The sequence below is a fragment of the Mytilus galloprovincialis genome, chromosome 5 (assembly GCF_965363235.1).
Source record: "Mytilus galloprovincialis chromosome 5, xbMytGall1.hap1.1, whole genome shotgun sequence".
NCBI classification, from domain to species: domain Eukaryota; kingdom Metazoa; phylum Mollusca; class Bivalvia; order Mytilida; family Mytilidae; genus Mytilus; species Mytilus galloprovincialis.
This window is the reverse complement of record NC_134842.1, coordinates 26,759,276-26,786,138: the sequence shown is the minus strand read 5'-3', so window position 1 is coordinate 26,786,138 and position 26,863 is coordinate 26,759,276. Positions and strand designations below refer to the sequence as shown.

General features: G+C 37.4%; 1 protein-coding gene across 2 annotated transcripts in view; it reads left to right on the top strand.

Annotated features, from left to right (window-relative positions):
- Positions 1–26,863, top strand: part of LOC143075499 (uncharacterized) — a 41,926-nt gene continuing 15,063 nt past the window's right edge. For both annotated transcript variants that reach the window (XM_076250930.1, XM_076250931.1), the window contains exons 1-4: positions 1–455; positions 2,406–2,624; positions 3,315–3,544; positions 4,483–4,645. In XM_076250930.1, the coding sequence (XP_076107045.1) occupies positions 83–455; positions 2,406–2,624; positions 3,315–3,544; positions 4,483–4,645 (985 nt within the window). In that variant the 5' untranslated portion in view covers positions 1–82. The remainder of the gene's footprint in view (positions 456–2,405; positions 2,625–3,314; positions 3,545–4,482; positions 4,646–26,863) is intronic.

The window sequence follows — 26,863 nt, the reverse complement described above, 5'->3', positions numbered from 1 at the left end:
TTCAAATGTCTGAAATAGATAAGAAGGACAAACACGTCTTAAATGTTTATCAGATCTGATCTCTGTCGTTGTTGATTAGTATATGGATCAAAAGATGAGACTGTTAATAGTTATTTCCGCATTTATAGTAGTTTCTAAAAGTTGCGAACAAATTCGCTCGCCATTATGTCAAACGGGAGTAGGATATAATTTAACAATATTCCCAAATTTAGCCGGTCATTTGTTTCAAGGTGGAGCAATAGTAGGATTACAAAATATTAGAGCTTTAATTGACCAAAAGTGTAGTCCAAATATCAGAGAATTTCTGTGTAGAGTTTACATACCGGAATGCTACCAAGGAAAACCTGTTTTGCCGAGCTGGGAGATGTGCCAGGAGGCTTACGAAGGGTGCCACCAGTTAATGTCTTCTTTGGGACAATCTTGGTCATTTTCTTTAAACTGTTCTAAATTTGAACGTAAGTATTAGAGGATTACAAGATATGTTTACGTGAGCAAAATATTAAATTCTTCCTTCCGTAGAAATATAAAACTATTACTATAAAAAGAGCGTAAAGCTCATATGATGTTGGATTATATATTTATACAAAATCTATCAATAAGAAGTAAAAAGATCTCAATTTGATTTTTTCTGATTGCTTAAAGTTTTCTTATCATTAAAGGTAAGCAATATCGACGAAATGTTGGGGTTTGTTTTTTTTATCTTAAAAGGGGCACATTTGTTAAATTTCGGAAAATTGGATGAGCAAAACTAAAATGTTAGTAAACATTCTTAATTATTTTTATACAATGTGTCCTAAACATGATAACAGATTTTAATGAAAGCCATTTAAAAAGTTGAACTTCAAATTGCTGAAAACGTGAGGCGTAAAATATCAAAGGGATATTCAAACTTTTAACCAAAAAAAAAAACTGACAACACCATGGCAAAATTGAAAAACAACGAAAAGAATAACAGTTAACAAAATCCTATATAGAAACAAACTAAAGACTGAGCAAGACAAACTCCACCAAAACATTTCGAAAGTTTATATGCCATTACATGTTTTGTGTATAAATTCGCGGATTTTTTCCTGTAAGCATTTTACAAATAAATGTTATGTTGTGTAACAATAAAACAGATGTACCTTTTCACACAGAATAAGATAACTAAACAAGGTGATAAGTCAGTGTTTATGATTTTTATCTTTGAAAATCTCACGTGAATGCAATATTTGACGTCGTGTTATACCTTTTGATTAAAAATACTGCAAAACATAATTTTTGGGGAAAGATGAATGCTAATTGTTACCACAGATACTACAACTGTGTTATGAATTCGACTCAAATATTCTCCAGATTTTTTCTAAATATCATTTAAAATATTCATCTGAGGCAGTTTAAATATCAATCATTTAGATTTTTTTTGTTGAAAATACAGCCAATAATTTCCCTGTAAATGTTTGTCTTCATGCTGGTTTGATTCTTCGTTTAATGAGGTAGTTTTAGGTTAAGGGAAATAACTCTTAAAATCATCAGTATGTTTGTGTCAATCATTTTCATAAATATAGTCTAAAATTTTAGTTCACATAGATTATTTCCAATCTGTTTCAGGTAAAAGCTTAGAATACATTGATGAAAACTTGACTTTTACAAACGCACGAGTGATTTAAAGAGTTGCCCCCTTAAGGCATAAATGCTTTAAAGAAAATAATTAATTCCGTAGAAAGTAGAATTTACAATGTTCTCTTAACATTTAGTTTGTTTTGAAACGGTCTGTTTCTGTCTTTTTTTCTTGGCCATGACATTATGTGTATTTCTTCGGCTTATCCGTTTTCGTCGTTTTGCCATTTTTGGTATCACGTTTGAGGAAATAACTAATTCAAATTCAGATAGAACTTATATTAGTACACCTGCTGTAACTAATGGTACGATATTTGATATAAGAACACACAACAAAATCAAATGAGCAGTAGTTTTCCGATGTTAAAATCTTCGTCGAATAATCTTAATGATAAGCATCGCCTAAGTGGTGGTGTTGTAACGTTCCTGGTCAGGGATGAAATTTGTTCGATTCCCCTCCGAGAATAAGCACGTGTTGATTCACAGCCGGGTCGATTCAACCACTATACAATAGGTATGTTTTGCTTTACAAGTGTGTACGCTACTACTAGACTTGATCATAAACCAATTAACCCTATTGCTTCTTTTCCACTTAAAACCATCACCAAATGCAGTTCGCTTCGTCAGCTTCGTCAGGTTTATGCAGAAAATGAAAACTAGCTGTGATCTTTCATAATTATACTTAGTTTATCATAAACATTTTAAATCGTTTGTTTTTCAGTACACAATACTACAAAGTACATAATTTTACTATGAACTTTAAACATGAACAATATATAACTAAAAGAATTGCATGTATTTATTAGAAAGTACAATTGACTCCATAAAGACTAAATCCAAGGATAATACCGAATTTTGGTTTGGAACTGGAGTTAATAAACTGTGCAATGCACCTCATGCAACCATTGCATGTAAGAGAAACATACATAAAGGTCACATGGACAGTATTGTGGCCAGATTCAATGGAAATTTAGACACCTCACAGGTAGACCGATTAATGCAGATCAACTATACATATAGTGCAGGTAATATTCATTATAAAAACACAAACATTAACTATATACTTCCTTTTTAATGAATTAACATACTGAAGTCATGCCATTTGAGTGCTTAAATTAAGTTGGTGAAATAACAACATTTATGGCAGTACCACCATTACTGCACTAAACAAGCATTTCACATCGATGTATCTTAACTATGAACAAAATAATTGAAAATTAATAACCTAATACAAATGAAATAATATGAATAAGAAGATGTTGTATCAGTGCCAATGAGACAATTCTTCAAAAGTTAACAGTTTAAATACTTATACATTTCGGCGTCAAGGGCGCGTTTTGATTCATATATACCAGGATGGCTTGAACCTCGGAAAGGCAGGGATGTATACATACTCAGAGACTTATTGATAAAATTAGACCTTAATAACAAAACATTTTTTTTAAAGATCAACTTTACTTGAGGATGGTTTAAATGTAACACAACTTATGATACCCTTTAATACTCCATCATGAGCTTAGTGCGAGTAAATGCAAAAAACACTTTATAATATTCGTACTTCCAAATTGTCTTTCAAGAAAAAACTGATCATCCATTTTCGAATAATGACTTTATCATCAAAATATTGATATACTTACATGTATCAACTAACCTCAGTAAATATGTAATATGATTGTATTGATGTGATTCAAGCATAGCTCCATATATTTTTTTAGAGCACATAACATCATGTTTTAACTCTTATTCGATGCCCGGTGGTAGCTTCCAGGTTGATCCGTTATCTCCTGCAGTACATCATCCATGGGAAGTTAGAAATACCCCAACTATCACGTGGACAGCTAACCCATCTCAGTATTATACACTGGTCCTTGTTGATGCTGGAATGGGCGGAAACGCTTATGCCGTGTTTATCAACATACTCGGCAATGACTATGCTCGACATGAAGTAAGAACATTTCAGCACTTTTATTATACATAGTTCTTTTCATTCGTATTTAAAAACTTGAAAAAGTCATGAAATTTGGAGTTACTACTATACGTACAAATAGATTTATACTTTATAGCATGAAAGACAGAATATATTTTAAAGGTAATGAAAATTTTGATAAGATAAGATATTTGGCATGCGAACCTTTCGAGATTTAAATATATAAATAGTGTTTTTTTTTATCATGACGCGAGAGACTTAAACTTAGTGAAAATTATAAAATACTAAGGCTAAAAACATCCCTTAACTCTTTTGTATGGGTGTCTGTTACAAATTAAAGAAAATTAAGGACGGGTGGTTTAGATTTATATAAATATCGCCAAGAAAAGTTTGCTTAGAAAAAAGGGAGATATCTTGCTATTGATAGATTAAAATCGAAGTAGTAGTCTTTCTCCATAATGTGTAAATCCTTGAACGAAACTCGAGATCATATCACCATAGCCAACTAGTAGACGTAATGATAATATATCTATGATATGACATTCACCAAATTTTAAACAAATTCTTTGATTACCAAATATTTTGGGCTGATAATAACTGAAGATGAATGATTTTTCGTAGTGCGTATTTGGTGCTTTAAATAAATTAGTAATGCTTTATGATATATTGTTTACAATATTTTTGTTGAAAATTAACCAACCGTCCTAAATATTTGTATGAATCGGTCCAGAACTCGGTAATACATTATAGGCCACTCGGTATTTTGGTTCAGAATTGATGGATTTTGACCAAGCATTACACTATATGCTTTGAATCAATTTATTTGGAATATTGATTGAAAATGTATTCGGTGTCATTTTTCTCTTATGTTTTTTAAAAACTTTTCTTTTGTACAATTTGGATTCTTTTATAGAATAATAATAAGGTGTATTATTTCTTTTACCTCTAATTTTCAGGCGGTAGTTGATTATCGAACACCAATGAACCCAACAGAGGTCGACAATCCATATGTTTTCCTATTATATGAACAAACAGGACGCATATCAGCTACCGGCAGTTTGATTCAAAATCTTACTAGTAATACTATAGCCGCATTGCACGCTAATTCTCATTTTAGAGGTAGGTCACGCTTTTTCATGAACTGATTTTTCTATAATTAGAACTCCAACGCCAATAGATCACCTGTTAACGTTACCCCCTATTGCGTTACATGAAAATGTTAGTGTACGCCTGATACGGTGCTTTTTGTCCGCAATTTGCTTTTTGTCCGCTTTTGCTTTTTGTCCGAAACTTTTGCTTTTTGTCCGAAACTTTTGCTTTTTGTCCGTTGCTTTTTGTCCGTTTTGCCTTTTGTCCGAAACTTTTGCTTTTTGTCCGAAACTTTTGCTTTTTGTCCGTTGCTTTTTGTCCGTTTTGCTTTTTGTCCGAAACTTTTGCTTTTTGTCCGAAACTTTTGCTTTTTGTCCGTTGCTTTTTGTCCGTTTTGCTTTTTGTCCGATAATTTTGCTCTTTGTCCGATATAAAATGCAAAAAATGAGTACATGTATATTTTTTTGCAGGTTTCATTTTGAACTTCGTAATACCTTGCCCTTTTTTGGAATGAAATACACACCATACTCACTATGTGAATGATTTGTACATGAACTATTCGTTTCTTTCCCGATATATAAGAAGATATGGTTTGAATGCCAATGAAAAATCTCTCCATCTAGTTTGATCAATATGTTCCGAATTTATCGCTCTCTAACGTTCAGTGGAAAAGTTTTAGAAGAGCATTTATAATTTTGACTTGTATTCACTTTCGACCGAGAAGCGCTCAACATAATGCAAAATATAGGTATGTAAATCCGACATCTTTTTTATCTTTTGGCATATATTTCGTTTAATTTATTTTAGATGTGAAAAATATCCCAATAATTAACAAAACTGCTCCAATGACACAATTTTCAATTGATTGTCCTTGATTTTATTTTCGTTGTTTCGTTTGTGTATAGGCTGATTTTAGGGGTATTTGTAGGATTCAACTATTCTTTTGTCAATGTTTAATTGTTATGTGTTTTTTTTCCTTGTGTATTTTTATCAATGAGTCAATTACAATAAGCGTATACAGGGGCTTGTTATTTTTACTAGAATATTAAACGCGGTTCATCTGATATTGACCTTACTTTGATCTTACTTTCATGTGCTATCGGTCGATGCTTATTTTTCATTAGATGTGTTTTTGTAATAATCTTATAGTAGACCAAGTATATTTTCTGAAATGATTTTAATAGGAACATACTATTCGCCAATAGTACGTCTGGAATTAAATTAAATTCGTTGTTTTATATGTTGTCTTTATGAGTGTGGAACGTTCGAAATTCAACAACGAGCAAAGTATATACTATATAGTCAATTATAAAATGCCCCGAAATAACAAATGAAAACAATTCAAACGAAAAACTAGCGGCCTAATAGTTGTACATAAAAATTAACGAAAAACAACAGTAAAAAACACCAACCACTGAATTAAGGTTCCTGGCTTGGGACAGAAAAAGAACATACAGAATGAGGAGTGGTATAAATGTAAATCTTCTTACCACCTTAGATCACCCCGAGTTTTGCTCAGAATGTTATGTTTTGTGTTCTTTGATTGTTTGTGTGCATTTGTCTTCTTTTTTTAGCCATTGCGATGTAAAATCATTTTCGCATTTCAGTTTTAATACCTCCTTGGTATTATTCGCCCCCTCTTTAGATGGAACAGTTCTAAATGAAACCACCTTAGATTTTCCATTTTTCCTTATCTATCTGAAAGCTTGAAACACTTGTATAGTTGTATCCTGAGAGAATGCATAGCATCCTTCAATTTCGTTTAGATTAAGAAAATGTTTGCCAATGTTGAAGGACTTGAAATAAATAATTTCAGACTAGTGATTTTTTGCCTTAGTTATGACTCTTGAAACTTGAAACTGTGGTTTACTCAATGTTAAAAGCCGAGCAAAAACTGTTTCGTTTCGTCCCCGAGGGTATCACCAACCCAGTAGTCAGCACTTAGGTGTTGACAAGAATATCAATTATATGGTCATTTTTATAAATTTTCTGTTTACAAAACTTTGAATTTTTCGAAAAACTAAGGATTTTCTTAACCCAGGAATAGATTACCTTAGCCGTATTTGGCACAACTTTTTGGAATTTTGGGTCCTCACTGCTCCTCAACTTTGTATTTGTTTTGGCTTTTTAACTATTTTGATCTGAGCGTCACTGATGAGTCTTATGTAGACGAAACGCGCGTCTGGCGTATAAAATTATAATCCTGTCTGGCGTATAAAATTATAATCCTGGTACTTTTGATAACTATTTACACCACTGGGTCGATGCCACTGCTGGTGGACTTTTCGTCCCCGAGGGTATCACCAACCCAGTAGTCAGCACTTAGGTGTTGACATGAATATCAATTATATGGTCATTTTTATAAATTTTCTGTTTACAAAACTTTGAATTTTTCGAAAAACTAAAGATTTTCTTACCCCAGGAGTAGATTACCTCATCCGTATTTGGCACAACTTTTTGGAATTTTGGGTCCTCAATGCTCCTCAACTTTGTATTTGTTTTGGCTTTTTAACTATTTAGATCTGAGCGTCACTGATGAGTCTTGTGTAGACGAAACGCGCGTCTGGCGTATACAATTATAATTCTGGTACTTTTGATAACTAATTATAATGATCACACTTTTGATTATTGGCTTTACTGGGTACACATATACCAAACAGGTTTTACAAGAAATCATGTGATGAAACTTCTTTAATGTCTTCTGATTTTTTATACCATAAGATGTCAAACTTTCCGCTATACGGTATTTGCATGAATAGATTGAAATACAAAACATAAGAAATAAAAAATTCTGAAAAAACAAGTTTTAATGAAAAAATAATACATTTTCCTGATTTGTATAAACACGGTAAATACATTTAGAAAAGTGTCGTTTGAACAACCTTCAAAGGTATCTATTCTTAAAAGACAACACTTATAGGTAAATTGGTAAGAAAAGAATTGTTAAAATTATATGACATTAATACGAGTTCCAAAACATACATATCCCTCTGATTGATTTGAATGAACTGTAAAAGTAATCCAACCTTTCACGACTACCCTCTGCCATTAGTTGCATACAATACAAATGCAGGGGAGGTGATGGCGTTCTAATGTAAAAGTAATTTCCGAGAGTTCAAACTGTGACATATCTGGAAATGACTGGGTTTTTTTTGTGTGATTTGAACTGATTTCACTTGAAAACGAGTACATGGACCCCTTTTATTTAAAACTGTATTGTTTATGATAACGTATGAAGGTTATTTGTACCAATTTAAATGAAAAAGTCAAAATTGATTTTTTTTTATTTGATAAAATGCCACAAAAATGCCGTTTTCCCTAAGATTCCGATTGTATTTGCAAAGCATTGTTGAACATACTAAGAGACGAGTTAAAAAGATTTTCATATTTTTTTGTACAAAAATCCGCTTGTGTTCATGTGTTCAAATAAAAATCAAAAGGATAAAAATGTAAAAAAAAAATAAAAAAAAATTGACCAATTTTATCTCTTAGACTTCAAGTAGCACATGAAGGTATATTATCATTACACAATTGAATTATCTTAGGTTTTATGCAAATTTTCGTACAAACATTATGGGATCGTAACTGTATTGTATACCATGAATGAGAAACTAAAATATTTTTATATGACCAGATTAATGTTAATCAAATGTACTTGAAAATTCATTCACGTTAGCTTAAGTGTTATACCTAGTATATGCAAGTCCTTTATTTAGGATACCGGTATGTGTAATGTACAAGATCCTACAAGGTACTACAATTTTAAAAAAAAACAATCGTCTTATCTTCTTATGATAAGGGGTTCAAAAAATAAATCTGTTTACCTCTACATAAATCTCTATAAAAAGTAAAATACATAAAAGTTAATATTTGTATACATCATTCAAAAATTAACTGGAAAGTCAAAAAATTTAACACAGTCAAATTAATATGAAAAGCACCTCTGGCAAAAGGAAAACAAACTACTAGGCTATACCAACTGGTTTGTTGCCTAAACTAAGATATACTAATTGACGACTGAAAATAGCATTGTTTCTTACAATTTAAGATATCAATCAAAGAAAGTTACGCTTTCTAGCGATATTTAAAAGCATACCAAAATATATGAACTAATTGCTTCAAAACAAACAATAAAAAAAAAACTGAAATAACTTGGTCTATGGTGATAGTTCAAAAATAACATATACTTCATCCAAATATTGGTTAAATGCAGACAACATTTTGAAACCTTTTTTTTATCATTATCTTGAAACGATATTTTTTCTAATTTTATTTAATATTTTGTTGAATTACATTCAGTTTTACAGCAACTTGTAGTAAAAAATACCCAAAAATCAACACATATGGCCCGAGAACACAGTTTATTTCGTGGTGCATTTCTTTATGACAATAAATTCAAATTAAAAAAATCGCACCTGCACTTTCTCAAATTTTGTAGTGTAGTGTACTACTAATGGGACAAATAATACCAAAATCATAGAAAGTTATACCAGCTCTAACTCAAAATATTAACAATTCTGTGATAAGAGGGTCTAGAATTAAGTTTGACAGCTTCAGACGTAATAAAAGTTGACCTTTTTGAACTGGACCAAATCACTACTTATTCATCCAAAGGTTTTTAACATGTAATGTCACCCCCTACATATAATTTCATGCATTAGATATCAAAACATTTATTGGGAAAGTGTATCAATAAAAAAATATGGCAAGTTATACACTGTTCACACTAGGGACTATGTTCGTTTATTCAACAGCAGCCAACTAGTTGTTATATTCATCTGATTTTCTTTCTACTATGATCCCTGTATTTGAGCCGTACATAATTAAGCCTTGGATTGATTAAAAATATCAGGACTTTTAATTTGGTATCTACATAACTCTGGATTTTTAGTTTCAAGAGTTAAGCTTCACAATAGGTATACATATATGATATAAAAATAAAGATGAATAAGTACAAACAAAAAGCTTGAGACTTGGATTATAGACTTGATGCAATACTTTTGATTTACCAAGAATCCCATGGAGAAATCAATTCCAGTATCCGTAAAGTATACTTTTCACGACAGTTTTTTTTATATGCAGTCTGTCTACAATTATGTAGAAATTGTTTCCCTATTTGGCTACATTTTCATATATCACATCATCAGCCAAATCATCTAACAAAGCTTTAGAACCTTGTCGAATATAAAGGTAAAAACAATGTCTAGAATATACATATAAGAAATTTAAAAGAAAATGAACATTGCATGGCACATATATGGTGGAGAGTTTCGCTTTCATAGTCAATAACAGTTGATTATGAAAATACAGTTGTGAAGTTAAAACGCCTGTTTTTTTTTGCATGACATCAACTTTAGATTAACATTGGAAAACCATATCTATTTATGAAGTGAATAGATGAATTGAAAATATTACAATGAAAATATCTCATGTTTTTAGTAACACATCTTGAAAAAAAAAGCCAACATTTATGCGATTGCCAGTGACAGTCATCTCTCCACCAGTGACTAAATATAAATATAAGAAACATAAGTAGTTCAATACTATAGCATACTATGTTGGTCAACAAGCGGCATTCAACTCGGAAAAAAATTCGTTAACATGTTAAGAGAACATCGACAGTGAATATGAGAGCGTTTAAACTGTAACAGTTATCTACAAATACTTGATAAGTTCTCTTATTTGTTAATGTTGCTGTATTTTGAAGTAGGTTTACGTAACTAAATTAAAAAATAAAGAAAATCTTAATACACGAAACTTTATATGTTTACATAGATACATGTAGGATATAACAAACAAAACATTTTGTTTTTTATAAATGTGATTTAATTTCACTTCAAAACCACCGATTATAGATTCAAATTTGATATTAATTCGAGACTTTTAAGATACAATACAGTATTTGAGTTCTGCTATACTATTGAACTAATATACATTCTTAGTAGAATTAATCATCGTCATGTTTTAGATAAAAGTCAGTTATGTAAAACCATCCGGGTGTATCTGAGCTTCTAACAGTAATATACCCGCTGAACCATTTCGTATAGCCTCTAAAAATATCTTTTATACTGATCATAAGGCCACTACTTTTACCTGATGCCATGCAAAGAGAACGCAATGAAAACTCATATATCCTTCCATCAAACTCAGTACTCATTTCATTCCTTACCTTATTTGTCAACCGTGTCATTGTACCGGAATTTATATAAATCTTTGGAAGTTGGTTTATACTTCCAATGATCATTTGTCTAAAATGTGTACAAACTCGATTTAAAATACCAATACAAGCTGCAGAGGATCCAATTAATAAGAACAATATCTTCAGTTGTATTTCCCTTGGAAGTTTTGTAAAAAGTGTAAACATTGACGCTCTTGTGTATAGCATTCTGGTGTTTCTTTTATTTCTTTGAGCTACATTTTGAAGTTGACATGGTGAATATCGAGACGGAGGAATAATTTTTCTCTTCGGTCTTTTTTCCTGCATAGGTACATCACAATGAATATTGCCGGAATCATCTTTTTCGTCATTAGAATTGTTTTCAATATCGGTCGAAATATTATTATTTTCATTGAAGTCAGGTGACTCTCCATTATCATTACTGTCTGCTTGGTTTTCAGAATCGCTTTCCTTTTCTATACTAATATGACTGCAAGCATCCTGTTTATTTACAGACTCATTTTCATTATAAAAATCACTTGCATCGTCACCAGAAGAATTTTTTACCGAGAAAAAAGTATTTGAAATCAAGTCATTTCCGGAGTTTACAGAATCGTTTTGGTAGTCTTGTGATACCAGATTTTCCAATAAAATATAGTGTACCTCAAATTCATGACCAAGATAAATATTTCTATCTTGGGCCATGTTTGAGACATATGGCAATATTTGTTGCAGTCGTGTGTCTTGGCTTGACACAATATTAATTTGGACATTATAAATATTACTTATAGCAACAATAGATATATGATCACCCCATTCGTCACCGGCGAGACCATCTAAATAGTCTTCCCAATTTCGATTAGGTACAAAATCAGCTAAAGCTTCGCCGTTCGGGAGTGTGGGATTTGATCTAAGATAGGCTACTACTGCCATTCTGATATCTTCTTGTCTATATTGAACGTTGTCAAGCTCTCCAACACCTATAGCTACTGAATGGAACAAACAATTTCCATCTTTTGGAATATCATGTGATGAGGGAATAAGATTGTATACCATGGCATTTCTTACCAACTCATCGCTCGCGTCTTTTTGATCCTTGACACTCTGCACTTGAATTTCCGAAAGATAATTAAGATAGTCTATAACTTTGCAGTTTTTCTTTTCCAAAATAAAAGATGTAATATCCAGAAAATTGTGTGTTTTAATACAGCATTTGCCTATAAGTTTTTTTCTGCAACAATTTTGATGCAGATTGTAACTGCAGCCCGGTGATGGACGTTTGAAACAGGTTTCATGTGCACAACTGCATGTTGGCTTTATTCTATCAAAATAGAAATTGCGCGATCGTCTTTTTAGGTCAGTTTTTCTACACAAAGCGGCAACATCACAGACGCGGAACCATTTCAACTCTCCATTTTCGGTTCTAATCTTATATGTGTGGAGCTTTAGGTTTCTTTTCACTACTGTGCCTATTTCAGTCACACGCTTTCGTTTTACTGCACCAATATTTGACTTTCTTACCATCACTTTTTCCCCAATGTGGTAAATGCTTGGTGGGTTCTTTGCCAAACTTTTCGTAATAATTTTGTCGGCTTTGTAATTTGAATGCATGTTTGCCTTTTGTCTTATCTTCTCCTGTCCTTCAATATGTTGGGATATGTTTGACTGAATTGTTCCAATTACAGATTGTCGAAGTTCTTTATGCCCAAACCTATTTGACACTCTGCCATGATATACTTCAAATGGTGACATTGATAAACTGTCATGTTTTTCCTCATTGCGGATTCTGCAATATTTTTGCAGTGATTCCACCCAATTTGTATTTGTCTGTTTACGAATGTCATAATGAATTTTTTTTTTCCATGAGGAATGTGAACACTCTATCTTACCCTGGCTTTGAGGATGATATGGTCTGCTTAAAATGATTTTTATACAAAGTTCGTAACACAAAGCAAGAACTGCACCCTTGAATTCTTTCCCGTTGTCACACTGTAAAATTAGAGGTGAGCCTTCTGACTCATATATCTGCTTTAAATAAAGTGCAACGTTTTTACTTCGTTTATTTTGTAGTGGTCTTAACCATAAATAACGACTAAAGACGTCCATAACAGCTAAGACATATTTATAAGTTTTTCCGTTTTTCGTAACTGGCATTTTATTGAATGACACTAAATCCACTTGATGGCGTTGCTGAACAAATTCTGCTCTTATTGGTTTTAAAGGTGCCTTGTTGTCGAATACCGGTTTATTTGCCTGAGCATCAGGGATGGTTTTCAGTTCTCTAAGAATATTCTTGTAACTTATTCCTTCGTAGGTGCGTTCAAGTGTTGCTGCAAGTTTTGTGGCACCCGAACCCTTTGCTTCTTTCAATGCCTTTTTAGTGTGATCCCTTAACATGTTTTTTGAGAGCAACAGTTTGTTGTCGATGAAAATCTGTTTTTCAAGTTTCTGGCTTTTGATGTTATGAACTTTCCGGACATTAAGTGACAACCCTGCTTGTCTCCACCTTCTTACTTGGCGTATGGCAGATTGAACTGGTCGGGGTAAATTTTTCTCATTCTCCCTTTTATACTTTCCATCAAGTATGTCTACAAATATAAGTGAACATAATCATAAAAGTGTAGGTAAAACGCCGAAATGAAATTGATTTATATACATAATTTCTTTATTGTTTATAAGCACTGTCCATTATTCTGCGCTTAGAATTTGAACTAATCGTTTAACTTATCTCGGTTTCCAAATCTCCGATTACCAGTCCGTAGTTTTTTTTTTTGTTTTTTTTTTTTGTTATATTTAGAATAAAACTTTACCATATTTAAAACTAACAATTTTAATTGTATACCAATCCAGTTATGTGTCATTTGAATAAACTAAACTATTCCTATATTTTCGGTTGATATATTTTTCAAAACTGTACTCAACAGGGACAAAATTAATGTCAAAATGTATTTGTATTCTCATTAAGCAATTTTGAAGCACAGTAATCATGAGTAAAGCCTCGGTCACACCTTACCGGATAGCACGAACGGACGTCTAACGGATGGAAATAACAGTTGTCCGTTGACAAAATTGTTATTCGGTGGGAGTCCGCTGATATACTGACCGAATAAAACGGACTTGTAATGGCTGCCTTACGGACACAAACCGGATATGCAACGTACGAGAAACGGAAACGTACCGAACAGAACGGATGTAGAACGTACATCCAACGGACGAATACCACATAAAACGGACACCTAAAGGAAGCGTACCGGATAAAACGGATGAACAATATATACGGAAAAATTAAAGGCGACAATAATAATACATGTACATCGCATACATATTCAAAATGTATCGGGTTTTGGTTTATTCTTCAAAATACATCAAACGGTCAGTATCTGGCCTGAATAACAGCTTTCTGATTGTGAGGAATCGCCCTTTCCCTAAGGTCGATCATGAATAATAAGAATGCATGAACCTTAAGAAATCTGACATACCAATTATTGGCATTTCTGATGCGAAATTTTCAATTGGCATTTATCCGTTTCAGATCTGTTGACCATCCGTCCGGTAGAAGTCCGGTAGAAGTCCGTTTCTCATTCGTTTAACATCCGTTTTATCCGTTAAAATTCCGATAGAAGTCCGTTGGTGAATTTATTTTCCAGACCTCCAACGGATTTATAACGGACACGTAACGGATACAAAACGGAAACAAAACGGACGAGTATCTTACAAAATCGACGCCTAACGGATGTTCAACGGACATTTTATCCGTTGGACGTGCATTCAAAGTTTTGATCATGCTTAAATTTTCCATCGGACAGAATCGACGTCGACGAATAAAACGTACGCTTAACGGACATGCGTCGGATATGGATAGTAGTGTCAAAAGGGGGATTCTGCCGCACTTGACATTTTAAGCACAAATCCTGCATATGAACCCCAACCCCTAACATAAAATGCAAACACAATGGGTTTTAATTAGCCTAAGGGTAAATACAAATATGTCTTTTACACAAAACCCAAACACCTTAGAAGGATGTAATCCTAGGGTAAATACAAGTATGTCGTTTACACAAAACCGCAGCCCCACAAGGAACCATTTCTGAAATTGATATAAATCTCAAGGGATGGCATCCAATATTGTTGATATAGATATGGATCAGTATGAAAAATCGAAGATAGTACCCTAACTCCCTATAAGCAGCAGTGTTGTAGCAAACCCAATGTAGAAGATATGGACGAAAGGACCAAAAAGTGTCAGCACTGCTGGAGACACAGCAAAGAACCACGCCAACAGGAGGAGAAAGAGGATACACCAGTCGGAGAGAAAATCGTGGTGAAAAACACCATGAAAGAACTACTTGAAATCGCGATAAAGGAGGGACTTACGGGATACAGTAGGAAACCCACGGGTGAATTGGTAAAGTTAATTTAGACTAAAACCGCCCACAAATTTACACACGAAGAGGTCTTTACCAATAAGGAGATGAGGACCATTGCCAAAAGACGGGGAATCACCAACTATTCCCGACTTGGGAGAACCACACTGACCGAATTGTTGAAAAAGGAGATCAAAAATGCCCCCGTTGAAGAGGTAATCGAAATTGTTGACAAGCGTGATGCATTGAAAGGAGTATTTTGCTCAATCGTCATAAAACCGCTCAAGCAGCAAGATTTGGAAAGGTTTTTCCAGATAATTCGAAGCACCATTTTCAAAGAACTCGAAAGTACCCTTGCCCAAAAGAAAGCATTGAAGGTGCAGATAGTTTTAACAGTAGGATTAGTGAAATCAAACCCTGCAACAGGAGGGAATATCAACGTCTATCCCAACTTCAGATCATATCAGGTTACGATCACCCAATCATCAGAACTTGATTACGAGATTTCCCTCGTGGCAGAGAAAGAGGACAATATGGCCAAATATATGCGCGATGGTAGTGAATTGACATGTGGAAAGGTCGATCAGCTAGAAATCCACTTGGACAAATTCAAACCACTCGCCGGGAAGTCTTACATTCCACTCCCACAGAAGCTGACCAAAAAGAAAGCTTGAAATAACCGTAGCTTCTTTGCCTCCCGGTCAGACGGAAACGTGAGAATTGATTCAGCAAGGTAAAATACAGGAAGGTAGAATGTTCTTAAATAAATGAGCAGCATACGGGTGCACAAACTAATCCTTCACCACAAGCCCCTGTCGAATAAGGAATTGAAGAAAGCCGCCACAGCCCTAGGAATCCCAAGTTTCATAAGGGTGTTCATACGAGATACCCTACCACCCAGCCCGCGCCGCATCGAATGTGGAATCTTGAATCATGTTAGCTGGAATGGTCCTGGAACGCATTGGACTTGCTGCTATAAAGTAGACCAGTAAAGTATTACTTTAGACTCCTATGGATGTCCACCGCCTGACGAGATGGCAAACTACTTACAGCCTGGAAATCGATATAGCACGGATGAATTACAGCAGCGAGACTCGGTGGTGTGGTCACTTTTGTCTGTACGTGTTGAATATACTGTCTGCGGGGAAGTCGCTAGATGACGCGGTCTTCTTACTCCATATATAAATGGATAAGTTTGGATATCATGCAAGAAAGCGCGAATCCGTCTGTCGGATGCTGCAGGATTTGGATATGAACGACAATCGGACAATCGGACATCCCAAGGAAAGTTCAGATGCTGTGACAAAACGGTGGGTGACCCAACAGTTGTAAGACGGTATGAAAGATCTTGACAAGCTAGAATCGGTGTTCAAACAGATTCATATGACCATCAAGCGACTGGAAACAGACTTTGAATCATCGAGCAAAGAACTCGCCCAAAAGCTGATGGCCGTAGAAAATGGTAAAGTCGACAAGACAGAATGCGTCTCAACCAACGGTGGTAAGATTAAAACAGACTTGGACATGCAAAAGTTTGACGTGCTGAATCTCCCACTCCCACGAACTGACAACGAACCCATAACCAAAACCCTTTACGATCGTCTACAGACGGATTTGGATGCATTGAGGATTATTGTTGAATTGAAGCTTGCTTAGTTTTCCAAGTCTTTCCAAACTTTACAAACACCTCATTAATTAATTTCTTGTTTCGCCTGCGGAGGATCTTCTCTATGCGATAGACGTCCTGGTCAGTCTTTTGAAGTTCGGGCTCAAAGAATGATCCCTAAATTTACTCGCCACTGAAATCCGTGAGGCGATAAGTTGGCGGCTGAGTGTTGAACACTAGGGAAATGATGAATACTTCCGCGATGCATCGGGGTGTGCATTCCTTCTCGAATGTACTGTGAAAGTACTTTAATTCGTGGGTATCAATTTTCGTGGTTTGAGCAATATTTACATGTTCGTGGGTTTTTAAATTCGTGGATTTTAGTTTTCTAAAAAAAATAAAATTGAAAAATTGAAGCCTTTAGAAACGAGGGTTACAAATAGTCTAGATTGAAGGAAATTGCAAAGTAAACATTGACCCATGTAAATCGTAGTGATAACACTAATTAACCCATGATAAAGTTATCAACAGATTAAAGACCACCAAAAGTGTTAATTAGGCCATTAACATGTCACCTAAAGAAAACAGTAACATAAACAAATGCTATGAATTGCCAAATAATTCTTATCAAAATCAAGACCAGCATAAATTTTTTATTTCTTATATGTACGAGAACTATGAGGATATAAAATGAACACTTTATCATACTAGCATATCAATACCAAAAATCTGACTTTCATTGAACAAAAACAAAAGTTGCACATTTAAGGTTATTAAAGATTAAATGGGTATAATCCTGCATGCGGTTGTAGTTCTGTGACTGCTATTAAAGTATTCTCAGAGTTGGTGCTATTCAATATCTTCTCTTAGACTAGATCATACATGTCATATCAGTAGTCAAACATACCGATTGGGATCTTTCCAGGTCTTGATTTAGACAATGGTTATTTTATTTCGTTGGACACTTAAATTCGTGGATAAAGTCATCCACGAAAACCACGAAAATTGGTACCCCACGAATAAAAGTACTTTCACAGTACCTTTCTTCTTGGTGATTCGGACTTTATCGCCAGCACGAAATCGTGGTGGTTTCATGTGAGGTATGCTGCCGTAAAGGTTCCAATACACCTTGTTTTCGTACTCCTTGTGACATGCGACGACAGGGGTCAGCTTGATGGATCGGTGCTTGATGAAATTGTACTGTGAACAAGATCGTCCAGGACCTCGATATAGGTGAGTGTAGAGTTGGCCTAGAAATATTTGAACATTTTCTCTTTCATGGTGCGATTCCAGCGTTCAACCACACTCGACTACTCCTCGTTCTCGGTGGAGTAGAGTTCGATATCCTGGTTTTGGAGCAGCTGATTACGTCGCCGTTGTAAAACTGCCATTGTCTGCCCAAAGCTCCTTAGACACACGCTCCTTGAATACTGATTGAAAGGCATTCCGCACGGTCACACCTTCTTGTTTTTGAGTGGTATAAGCCACTCATATTAGGAGAAGACATCGATGATGCTCCAGATGAACTTATTTCCCTTGTTTTCCCTGGAAATGGCAATCATATCAACAAGGTCGGTCGCCCAGGTCTCATCCACACCACCCACTACCACACAGCGTTTCTGAAACCTACGTCAAACTATTTGTGCAACTCCTCAGCTAAATCACCAGTCCAGCGAACATTTTTTTTGATACCCAGACCGAATCGAGCTTCGGTACCGATGATGGGTCCGACGATGCTGCGGGTCCATGCGTTCACGAGTAGTAGAGTTGGAAATGGTGTTAAGCGAGGCTATCATTGCTTTGTCACATGTGGGGAAATATGGGAATGGTTTCTACATAAGCGGTAATGGTAACGTTTTCTTCTGTTGTTCAGCCCTTATCATAAACTTGTATAATGGCTTGTTTCGAGGCTGAGACATTTTTACATATATGTGGTTAAATTTTCGGGATACGAAGTGTGATTCATTTTTCCGTAATTAGCAAACCCCGAGTATTCTTTTGCGATGTTGCTCCTCATGGTAAAAAATCACATTTTTTGACACAATCAGTTCTTTAAAAATTTGATTTTTTGAACACATTTAATAACTTCATAGTTTTTACACATTTATTCTGTGTTTCCTTACTTTCTTAATTAACACAAATGGTTCAGCTCAGTCATTTATTTATCATAGATATATGTCAAATATCACTACACAAGGATTTTTGAGTTCCTCATTTCAATGCGCATTAAGGATACTGTCCCAGATAGAGTTGCGTGAAGCGGTATCCTTATGCTGGGAATAACAGAAAACTCGAAAAATGGGTTTTGACCAAGCCTTTGGGTGCCATCAGGGAGTAGTCGCTTGCTAGGTTTAGTCCCTGGCTCGGTAAAGTTGTGTCCGGGTAGATGCATTTCCATGGGTAATCCGTTGATTACCTTGTTCCTGAACACTGCACCGGTTGTAGCAACAAACTGAGACTTCTTGGCACCGCACACCTTGCAGTTGTCAACTTCCTCCGTCACCCGTTGTTGGTAATTATTTCGCCTGGGTTAACTGTGTCCGTCTTCCTACGACCTTTCACGCAGAAGATCATCGTTATTTTATTTAAATAAATGAACGTCGAAGACATTTCCTACAGTGCCAACGCTCCCAAGGGGAGAAATCACTACCTCCTACCGCAGCGGTCGATCAGATGGGTTGATCTTTTGGAAGTCGGACTGTGGTAAAGCAACGCTATGGAACAATCTACTCCTGAGCGATAGATGGGTCGCCCTGATCGATTACACGTCTTCTGAAAATCGCTTCGCCTGCCTATCTTCCAGATGTTGCAGCAATCGCTGGGAAAAGGCTTCCCTTAGGAAGAAATCCAAGACCTCCTATAGGGTAGGGGTAAGTCACCCTACTCGTTGATCGATGTGGTCAACGCCTTACCACCACCACGACACCCGAGTGGTATCAACACTTTTTTCCTCAAGCAAGGGAGCAATGTACTAGACCCCCTGGGAACTCGACCCCAGTCGCAAGATCCTCATGGTGTTCGACGATTTGATGCTGAGCAAGCAGAACACGTGTGAAGGCTTCTACGTGCGCGGTCGCCACCACAACGTGGATACTTTCTACCTGTGTCAGAACTACTTTAAACTACCCCGACAGTCTATTCGAGAAAATGAAAACTTTATCTGTCTTTTTCAGCAAGGTGCAAAGAATCTCGACTACATCCGACGCGATCACTGTAACGATTTCACCAAGGAACAGTTTGTCGCTCTGTGTAAGCATTGCTGGTCCTAATCCTATGGATTTGTTACCATCGATCTCACAAGCCCCAAGGCAAATGGAAAATATCGATGCAAATTAGATGAGTTCTATGAAGAATAAGATAAAGAATGGATACGTTCGAAAAAAATCTTCCTGGAATTGGAGAATGAAAAATATCTGAATACAGAGGAACCCCAGCCCTGACCCTGTAAATGCAAGTTCGAGTGGGATCCGGTCGATATGAGAAGTATATGTTGGAAGTGTAGTCCTCCATCCGATATATCACGGTGGAGGTGATTTCGACGCATGGAACCCCGGTCGTCAGTATGGGCCTGTGCAGCGTCCCCCACAACCACAATGCCCCGTCAAGACAATGCGTGGCCACCAGGGCACAAAACCATGGCAACGGCGTAAAGACCTATGCATCAAACACTGGAATCTCGCAAAGCAAAACAAGAGGCTGCAACGGTTACAGACGATACCCCTAGCGATTGGGAAAGGCGTCAGAACCTTCCCCAAGGCTCTTGGGATCGTTTCACCTAACGCTATAGGGCGTTCTATCGAACGCTTAGGGACGTTCGCACCAACGCTTAAGGGCGTTTAAAACCAACGCTTAGGTGCGTTCACACCAACGCTTAGGGGTGTTTAACAGCGTTCGCTCCTATAAATAAGTGACGTTTATCAAGATTACCGATCCTAAGCAGCGTGAGGCGCTCGCAAAGGAGTTGCCTGAAACTAAGCGGATCATTCAAGCCAGCAAGATGCAACACCACCTTGACACCTTTACAGGGTGTTCAAGCCTGTGGTTGAGGTTCAGCGGGAAGCAGTTTAAAAAATCACCAAAACAATCGAAGATTTACCTCCAGCATTACCCACCCTTCTCCACCGCCCCAGTTTGCCGACCCACTACCCATCGCACCACCTACAGACGCTGTCTTCGGACCTCAAGCACAGCAGTACTTGCAGCTCAGTATGACTCCTGCCGCCGACCACACCTTTGGAATGCGATCTGAAATTGATGGTATCTTCATCGGAAGTTCACCAGTTACTTTTGATGATGATGATATTTTCGTAGAAAGGTGTGAGATACAAAGAAATCCTTGGCCTATGGGAACTCATGTTGAAAAAGAATCCAGAATCATTCGAGCCCGAAGACCTGGACGACTATGCAGAGATCCTGAAAAGTTCCTGTGCCATGTATCAAGGCAATTCGACCCTCTTGAGAACCACGAAGGCGAATAAGAGTTAATAGTGGAAGGAAATCGTATCCCAAATCTACAAGGATAAGTTTGGCAATGGGCTGTAAACCGTGTTTCTTCCTTTCAATTTCAAACAGCTTCTCGATCTCTTGGAACTGTGTGCTGCAGCAAACCGAGCAGGAAACAATGGTGTGCGCAACGAAATTGTGTCGATTATCGATGCTTTGACAAGGGGTAGACATATCAGCATCGAGGAATATAAGGTACTGCATCGTAGCACCCTATAAATAAATGCTGCAAATCAAGAAAGGTTATGCTCGAAAGTACGCTTTACGGTGGTGAAGGACTATTTGACACAATCGTCAGTTTGGCTGGACGCATGTTTACTTCGAAAAATTCCTCTGCCACTCAAACCCTAGGAAGTAAGGCCATGAATGATGTGACACCAATGCAGCCTTGAAAGGTGTTGAAAAAGGGGCTTCCAAAGCCGTCGACCATCATGTGGTTGGTAAAGTGACCCGCCCCAGAAAACGTATCAAAACTCCTCAACAGCCTAGTGTTCAACGCAAGAAGCCAGAGCAAGTTCGCTTAAACAATCTAAGCTCTGGCTCTGGTATCAAAACCAACCACGACTTCGTCCAACGCTATGAATAAAAACATTATGTCTAACATTCTTACAATCACCGAAGGGTTGACCTTCGACGAAAGTCTCTAGGAGTATCAGGTTCGAGAATACGAACCACAAGCCGGTGCCCAGTTGAACACTACCGGTGCTGAAATCCGAATAAACATCGAAACCTAGAATTTGTTCCTACATCTCGCCGCGAGTTATCTCGTGGTGGAAGATCGACTTCTCAAGAATTATAACACAGCATATGCCGATGGCGATCTTGCGTCGCTCACCCACAATGGTATCATGTATCTCTTCCGGTCAGCAGATCGAACATATTAACAACCCCGGCATTGCCACCACTATGCTGGGAATATTAACCTACCCCAACGACTTCTCCAAATCACAGGGTCTTAACCAACTGTGGTATAAGGATTCTTCCACCGATGATGAGGCTGAGAACACTGGATATGCAGCCAGCCATGGATACATTATCACCAAGCCCACCAACAAAGGATAGTTTTCGTTGCCATCCCCCTAAAACATATTTTTGGATTTGCAGATGATTACAAAACAATAGTGTACGGGTTAAGGCACGAACGCTCATTCAAATGTTTATGCCATTCTGAGAGCAGCTGCCGTCAACAATCCGGCAAATATCGTCCTAAGTAAACTTTCGTGGTTCGTCCCTCATATCAACCTCTCAGACGAAAATAAGATGCAACTTTACAAAACCTTCCGATATATCAATGTCACCTTCAAAGCTAAACGTTATCCAGCAGTCGATTATAATGCGTTTTTCAGCGAAAATAGGATAGCCAGAGTGTTCAAAGAGGCCTCCGACTTCTGAAAGAAATTCCATAACATGGACAGTCTCCTTAGTAATGGTGATATTAATCCCTCTGATTTCATTGACTTGTACCCCTGGTTTGTGATTGATGTGAGTCATCACTCTGAGCGTCTCAAAGAATCTACAGTTGATATTCCAATCCGAGTAGAATTCGGCCGCATTGTTCCAGCCAACACCGAAGCGTTTGCACTTCAGATAGAATCCTACAGTTTGAATCAGATAGTCAGAAAATGAACGTCGTGTACTAAAAGTAAATGGATAAAATTCACCTACAACTCCTCTTTGCCAGGTATCGAAGAGTGGAAGCAAAAATATGTGACAATGGTCTACCATAAATAAATGGACAACACATTGTTGCAGCAAATTGCTAATAACACCGACCCCAAGCATGGGTTTTCCTTCATCGTCTCTGGAAACGATAGCCCAATCCTTACCCGATTCAATCCCACACTACAACTCGAGGAATCCAATGCCTACGAGATAGCCTTGTTAACCCTGGAAACCTAAAACTCCATTCCCAACATTTACGCAGGTAACAATTTCTTCCGCTACTACACCGACTATGGCGCCAACTGGTATCCCATCGCACTGAGTATAAGTTCCTATGACATCGAAAACTTTAACAATGAGATCCAGCGCCGTAACAAACGCCGTAACTGGTTGCCTTCGGCTGTTATCTGCTCTATGGTCGGGTGGTTGTCGCTTTGACATATTCACCATTTCCTTTCTCAATTTTACAAAACGAAGATCATCATCGATGCCAACCGGGCGATCCTAAGAGCAACGCTGACCCTCGCCAGACACTAGAAGTCTACCATCTGACAATAGCTTTTTTCTCGCAGACGGTCCTGGTATGAAGATCATTCAAACCCCCAGGAATCTAGTATACTTGCGAGTGACCTTGCGAACCTTCAAACGCTTGAAAACGTATCTCACCGATGAAAACGGTAGGCCCATCGATTTCAGGAGTGAACATCTCACCATCCGCTTTCATCTTCATGAAGTATAAATAAATGACTTATCACGAACAAGGTTTGAACTTGACAAAAGGTCAAGCTGATAAACTACTTCGGGCTCCCAAAAAAGGTTGTCCGGTCTCCTTTCGTTTCTCTCACGCAAACCTGCAAGGCAATCACAAAAGGTGGCTCACCACCCGCCAGGTTCAAAAGATCGCCAAGCTTCTACAAAAGGGTACTGGTGGCATGGTCCTAGAGTTGAGTGCGATCCAATTAAGGAAAACATGACGGGTGGCTTCCTCTCCATGCTTGCGGGGCTGGCAATGAGGGCACCTCCCATGTTAGCAAAAACCATTCTACCCGCCTTGGGAGTTGGAGCCTTGAGAGGTCTGGGTTAAGTAGCCGTCAACAAGGCCTTAGGGTCTGGATTGTACCTGAAGCGTGGTGGTAGCGTTTGCACAGTGAAACCTAGTAGCAATGGTCTCTACCTTAAACCTTCAAACGCTCCGATCACCTATTGTGATGGACTCTACTTGAAGCGTGGTCAGCAATTCCACGACGGAGCTGGTCTGATCTTAGGTGCTAATAGCCCTTCAAAAATATTCCCCTCCTCGGTATGCTCCTATAAATAAATGGATGATTTAGATTCTGGATACCGACAGACCAAAGTGGAATGTATGGAAGACCAACTCAACGCGGATATTCATAAGTGTCAACGTACCTTGAAGATCGAAAAACGTCTGGACAAATTTTTATCTGCAGCACAGGGTGCTTGTTCTGTAGGCAGTTTGGTGTTAACCAGCTGCACCATGCGTTCAGCTTTGACCAGTATAGGTATTCCCATAGGACCCCTTGCTTGCATGAGTGCCAATGGCGTGATGGTGCTCACACTGATCTCAAGTCGTATCATGAAAAAGAAGAAAAACACCGCGACATCTTGCGATTATCGCAGTCCACAAAATTTGTGGTCGAACAATGTACAAGTACTGCTTAGGTTGATGATGAACAAATTGTTGATGCGGAGTTTTGGAAGATTATAACCTGCCTCAAGAAGTACTATGATGAGATAGATCAGCTGCGACAACCTTCCACTACTTTTAGTGAGGACCTTAATGCGCATGCGCCGTAAAAAACGTCACCCATCATTCCATTACACATCACTCCACACATGGTTTCACGATGTGCTCCGGAACAAGCATAAAATAAAACTTTCCAATCCGGCAGAAATGTCGGATCGGAAAATTTTATGTACCCCAACCGTCCCATCATTGTTTTTGGACTTACTTTCTCACATGGTTGCAAGTAAAGTACTCCTGTTTGGTCTATTGCTGACTTCTGAGCCTGTACTTCTCACAAAGGCTCTTTCCAAGTCAACGAGTTTTGAACTTCTGAGTTCCTCAATCTTTTGAACGAAAGCCATACTTGTATTTACCCTAGGATTACATCCTTCTAAGGTGTTTGGGTTTTGTGTAAAAGACATAATTGTATTTACCCTTAGGCTAATTAAAACCCATTGTGTTTGCATTTGATGTTTGGGGTTGGGGTCCCTAGGCAGGATTTGTCCTTAAAATGGCAAGTGCGGCAGAATTCACTATGAATGGACGTCTAACGGATAACAAGAGACATGTAACGGACATGAACGGATTGAAAAATAAGTTATCCGTTAGGCGTCTCACCGACCTATCCGGCAAGGTGTGACCGAGGCTTTAAGAATAAAGAAAAGAGCATTAACCTTTATACGAACTTTGGTTGCAGAGTTGGAGCTAATTTTCTCTTTTCAAATACCGTTAACGCGGGTTATGCCCCTTACAATCTCTACGGTCAAAAAAATGTAAAAAAATGCGCCTCAGTCACGTTAACATATTTCACTATTTACTATTTCTGTGAGTTAACCGGTTTTTTTTTACATGAAGGAAGAAAAGGGGAAGGTAGGGTCACCTTAACCCAACTTAACCTCAATTAAAAAGTTCCGTAACTTTACCCACCGGGGTCTTTGGGTCCAGGCAACCTTTGGCCGGTGTCTATCATTTGAACTAGTTTTGAAAAAGCTTTGCCGTAGCAAAATTTTATGAAGAAAAAAAAGGGGATGGTAGAGTCACCCTATCCCAACTTTGGACCTCCATCAAAAAAGTTCCGTAACTTTACACACCATGGTCTTTGGGCTCAGGAAATCTTTGACGAGTGTCTATTATTTGTGCCTATTGGGAAAAAAGTTTTGCGGAATGGCAAATTTTACGAAGGAAAGAAAGGGGATGGTACGGTCACCATTCCCCAACTATGAACCTCCATAAAAAAGTTCCGTAACTTTAATTCACAACAAAGTCCCTACGGCAAAGCTTTTGTCAACACTAGGTACACTCGATAGGCAATTGCCTAAGGTTGCCCGGTCTCAAAAGATCAGGAGTGTAAAGTTACGAAACTTATTTTAAGGTCCAAAGTTGGGGTCGGGTGTCCCTACCACCTCCCTTCTTTTATTCACCGCAAAGTCCCTACGGCAAGGCTTTGGTCAACAATAGGTACACTCGATATGCAATTGCCTAAGGTTGCCTTGACTCAAAGGCTCCGGAGGGTAAAGTTACGAAAGTTATTTTAAGGTCCAAAGTTGTTGGGGTCGGGTGACCTTACCACCTCCCTTCTTTAATTCATAGCAAAGTCCTAACGGCAAAGCTTTTGTCAACACTAGGTACACTCGATAGGCAGACGCCAAAAGGCCCAGTAGCGGAATTTTTTTTTAGGTTGAATTTGTAGTAAGTTTAAAAACGGAGTTGCACACACTACATTTATAAAAACATATAGTTCTCAGTCATTTAACCAAAAGAAATCCCACACGGATCTGTTGGTTCAGGCAACCTTAGGCAAGTGTCTATCATTTGTACCTAGAAAAAGAAAAAGCCTTGCCGTAGGGAATTTTTTATGAATTAAAGAAGGGGGATAGTAGGGTCACCCTACCCCAACTTTGGACCTGAATTAAAAAAGTTCCGTAACTTCATCCACCTGAGTCTCCGTATCCAGGCATCCTTGGGCAACTGTTTATCATTTGTATGTTGTGGGTACAAAATCTTTACAGTAGGGAATTGTTTATGAATAAAAGAAGGGGGATAGTAGGGTCACCCTACCCCAACTTTGGACCTTTAAGAAAAATAATTGTAACTTTACCCACCTGGGTCTTTAGGTACATGCAACATTAGAAAATTGCTTATCGTATGTACCTTGTGTGGACAAAAGCTTTGTCGTATGGAATTTTCTATGAATTTAATAAGGGGTATGGTA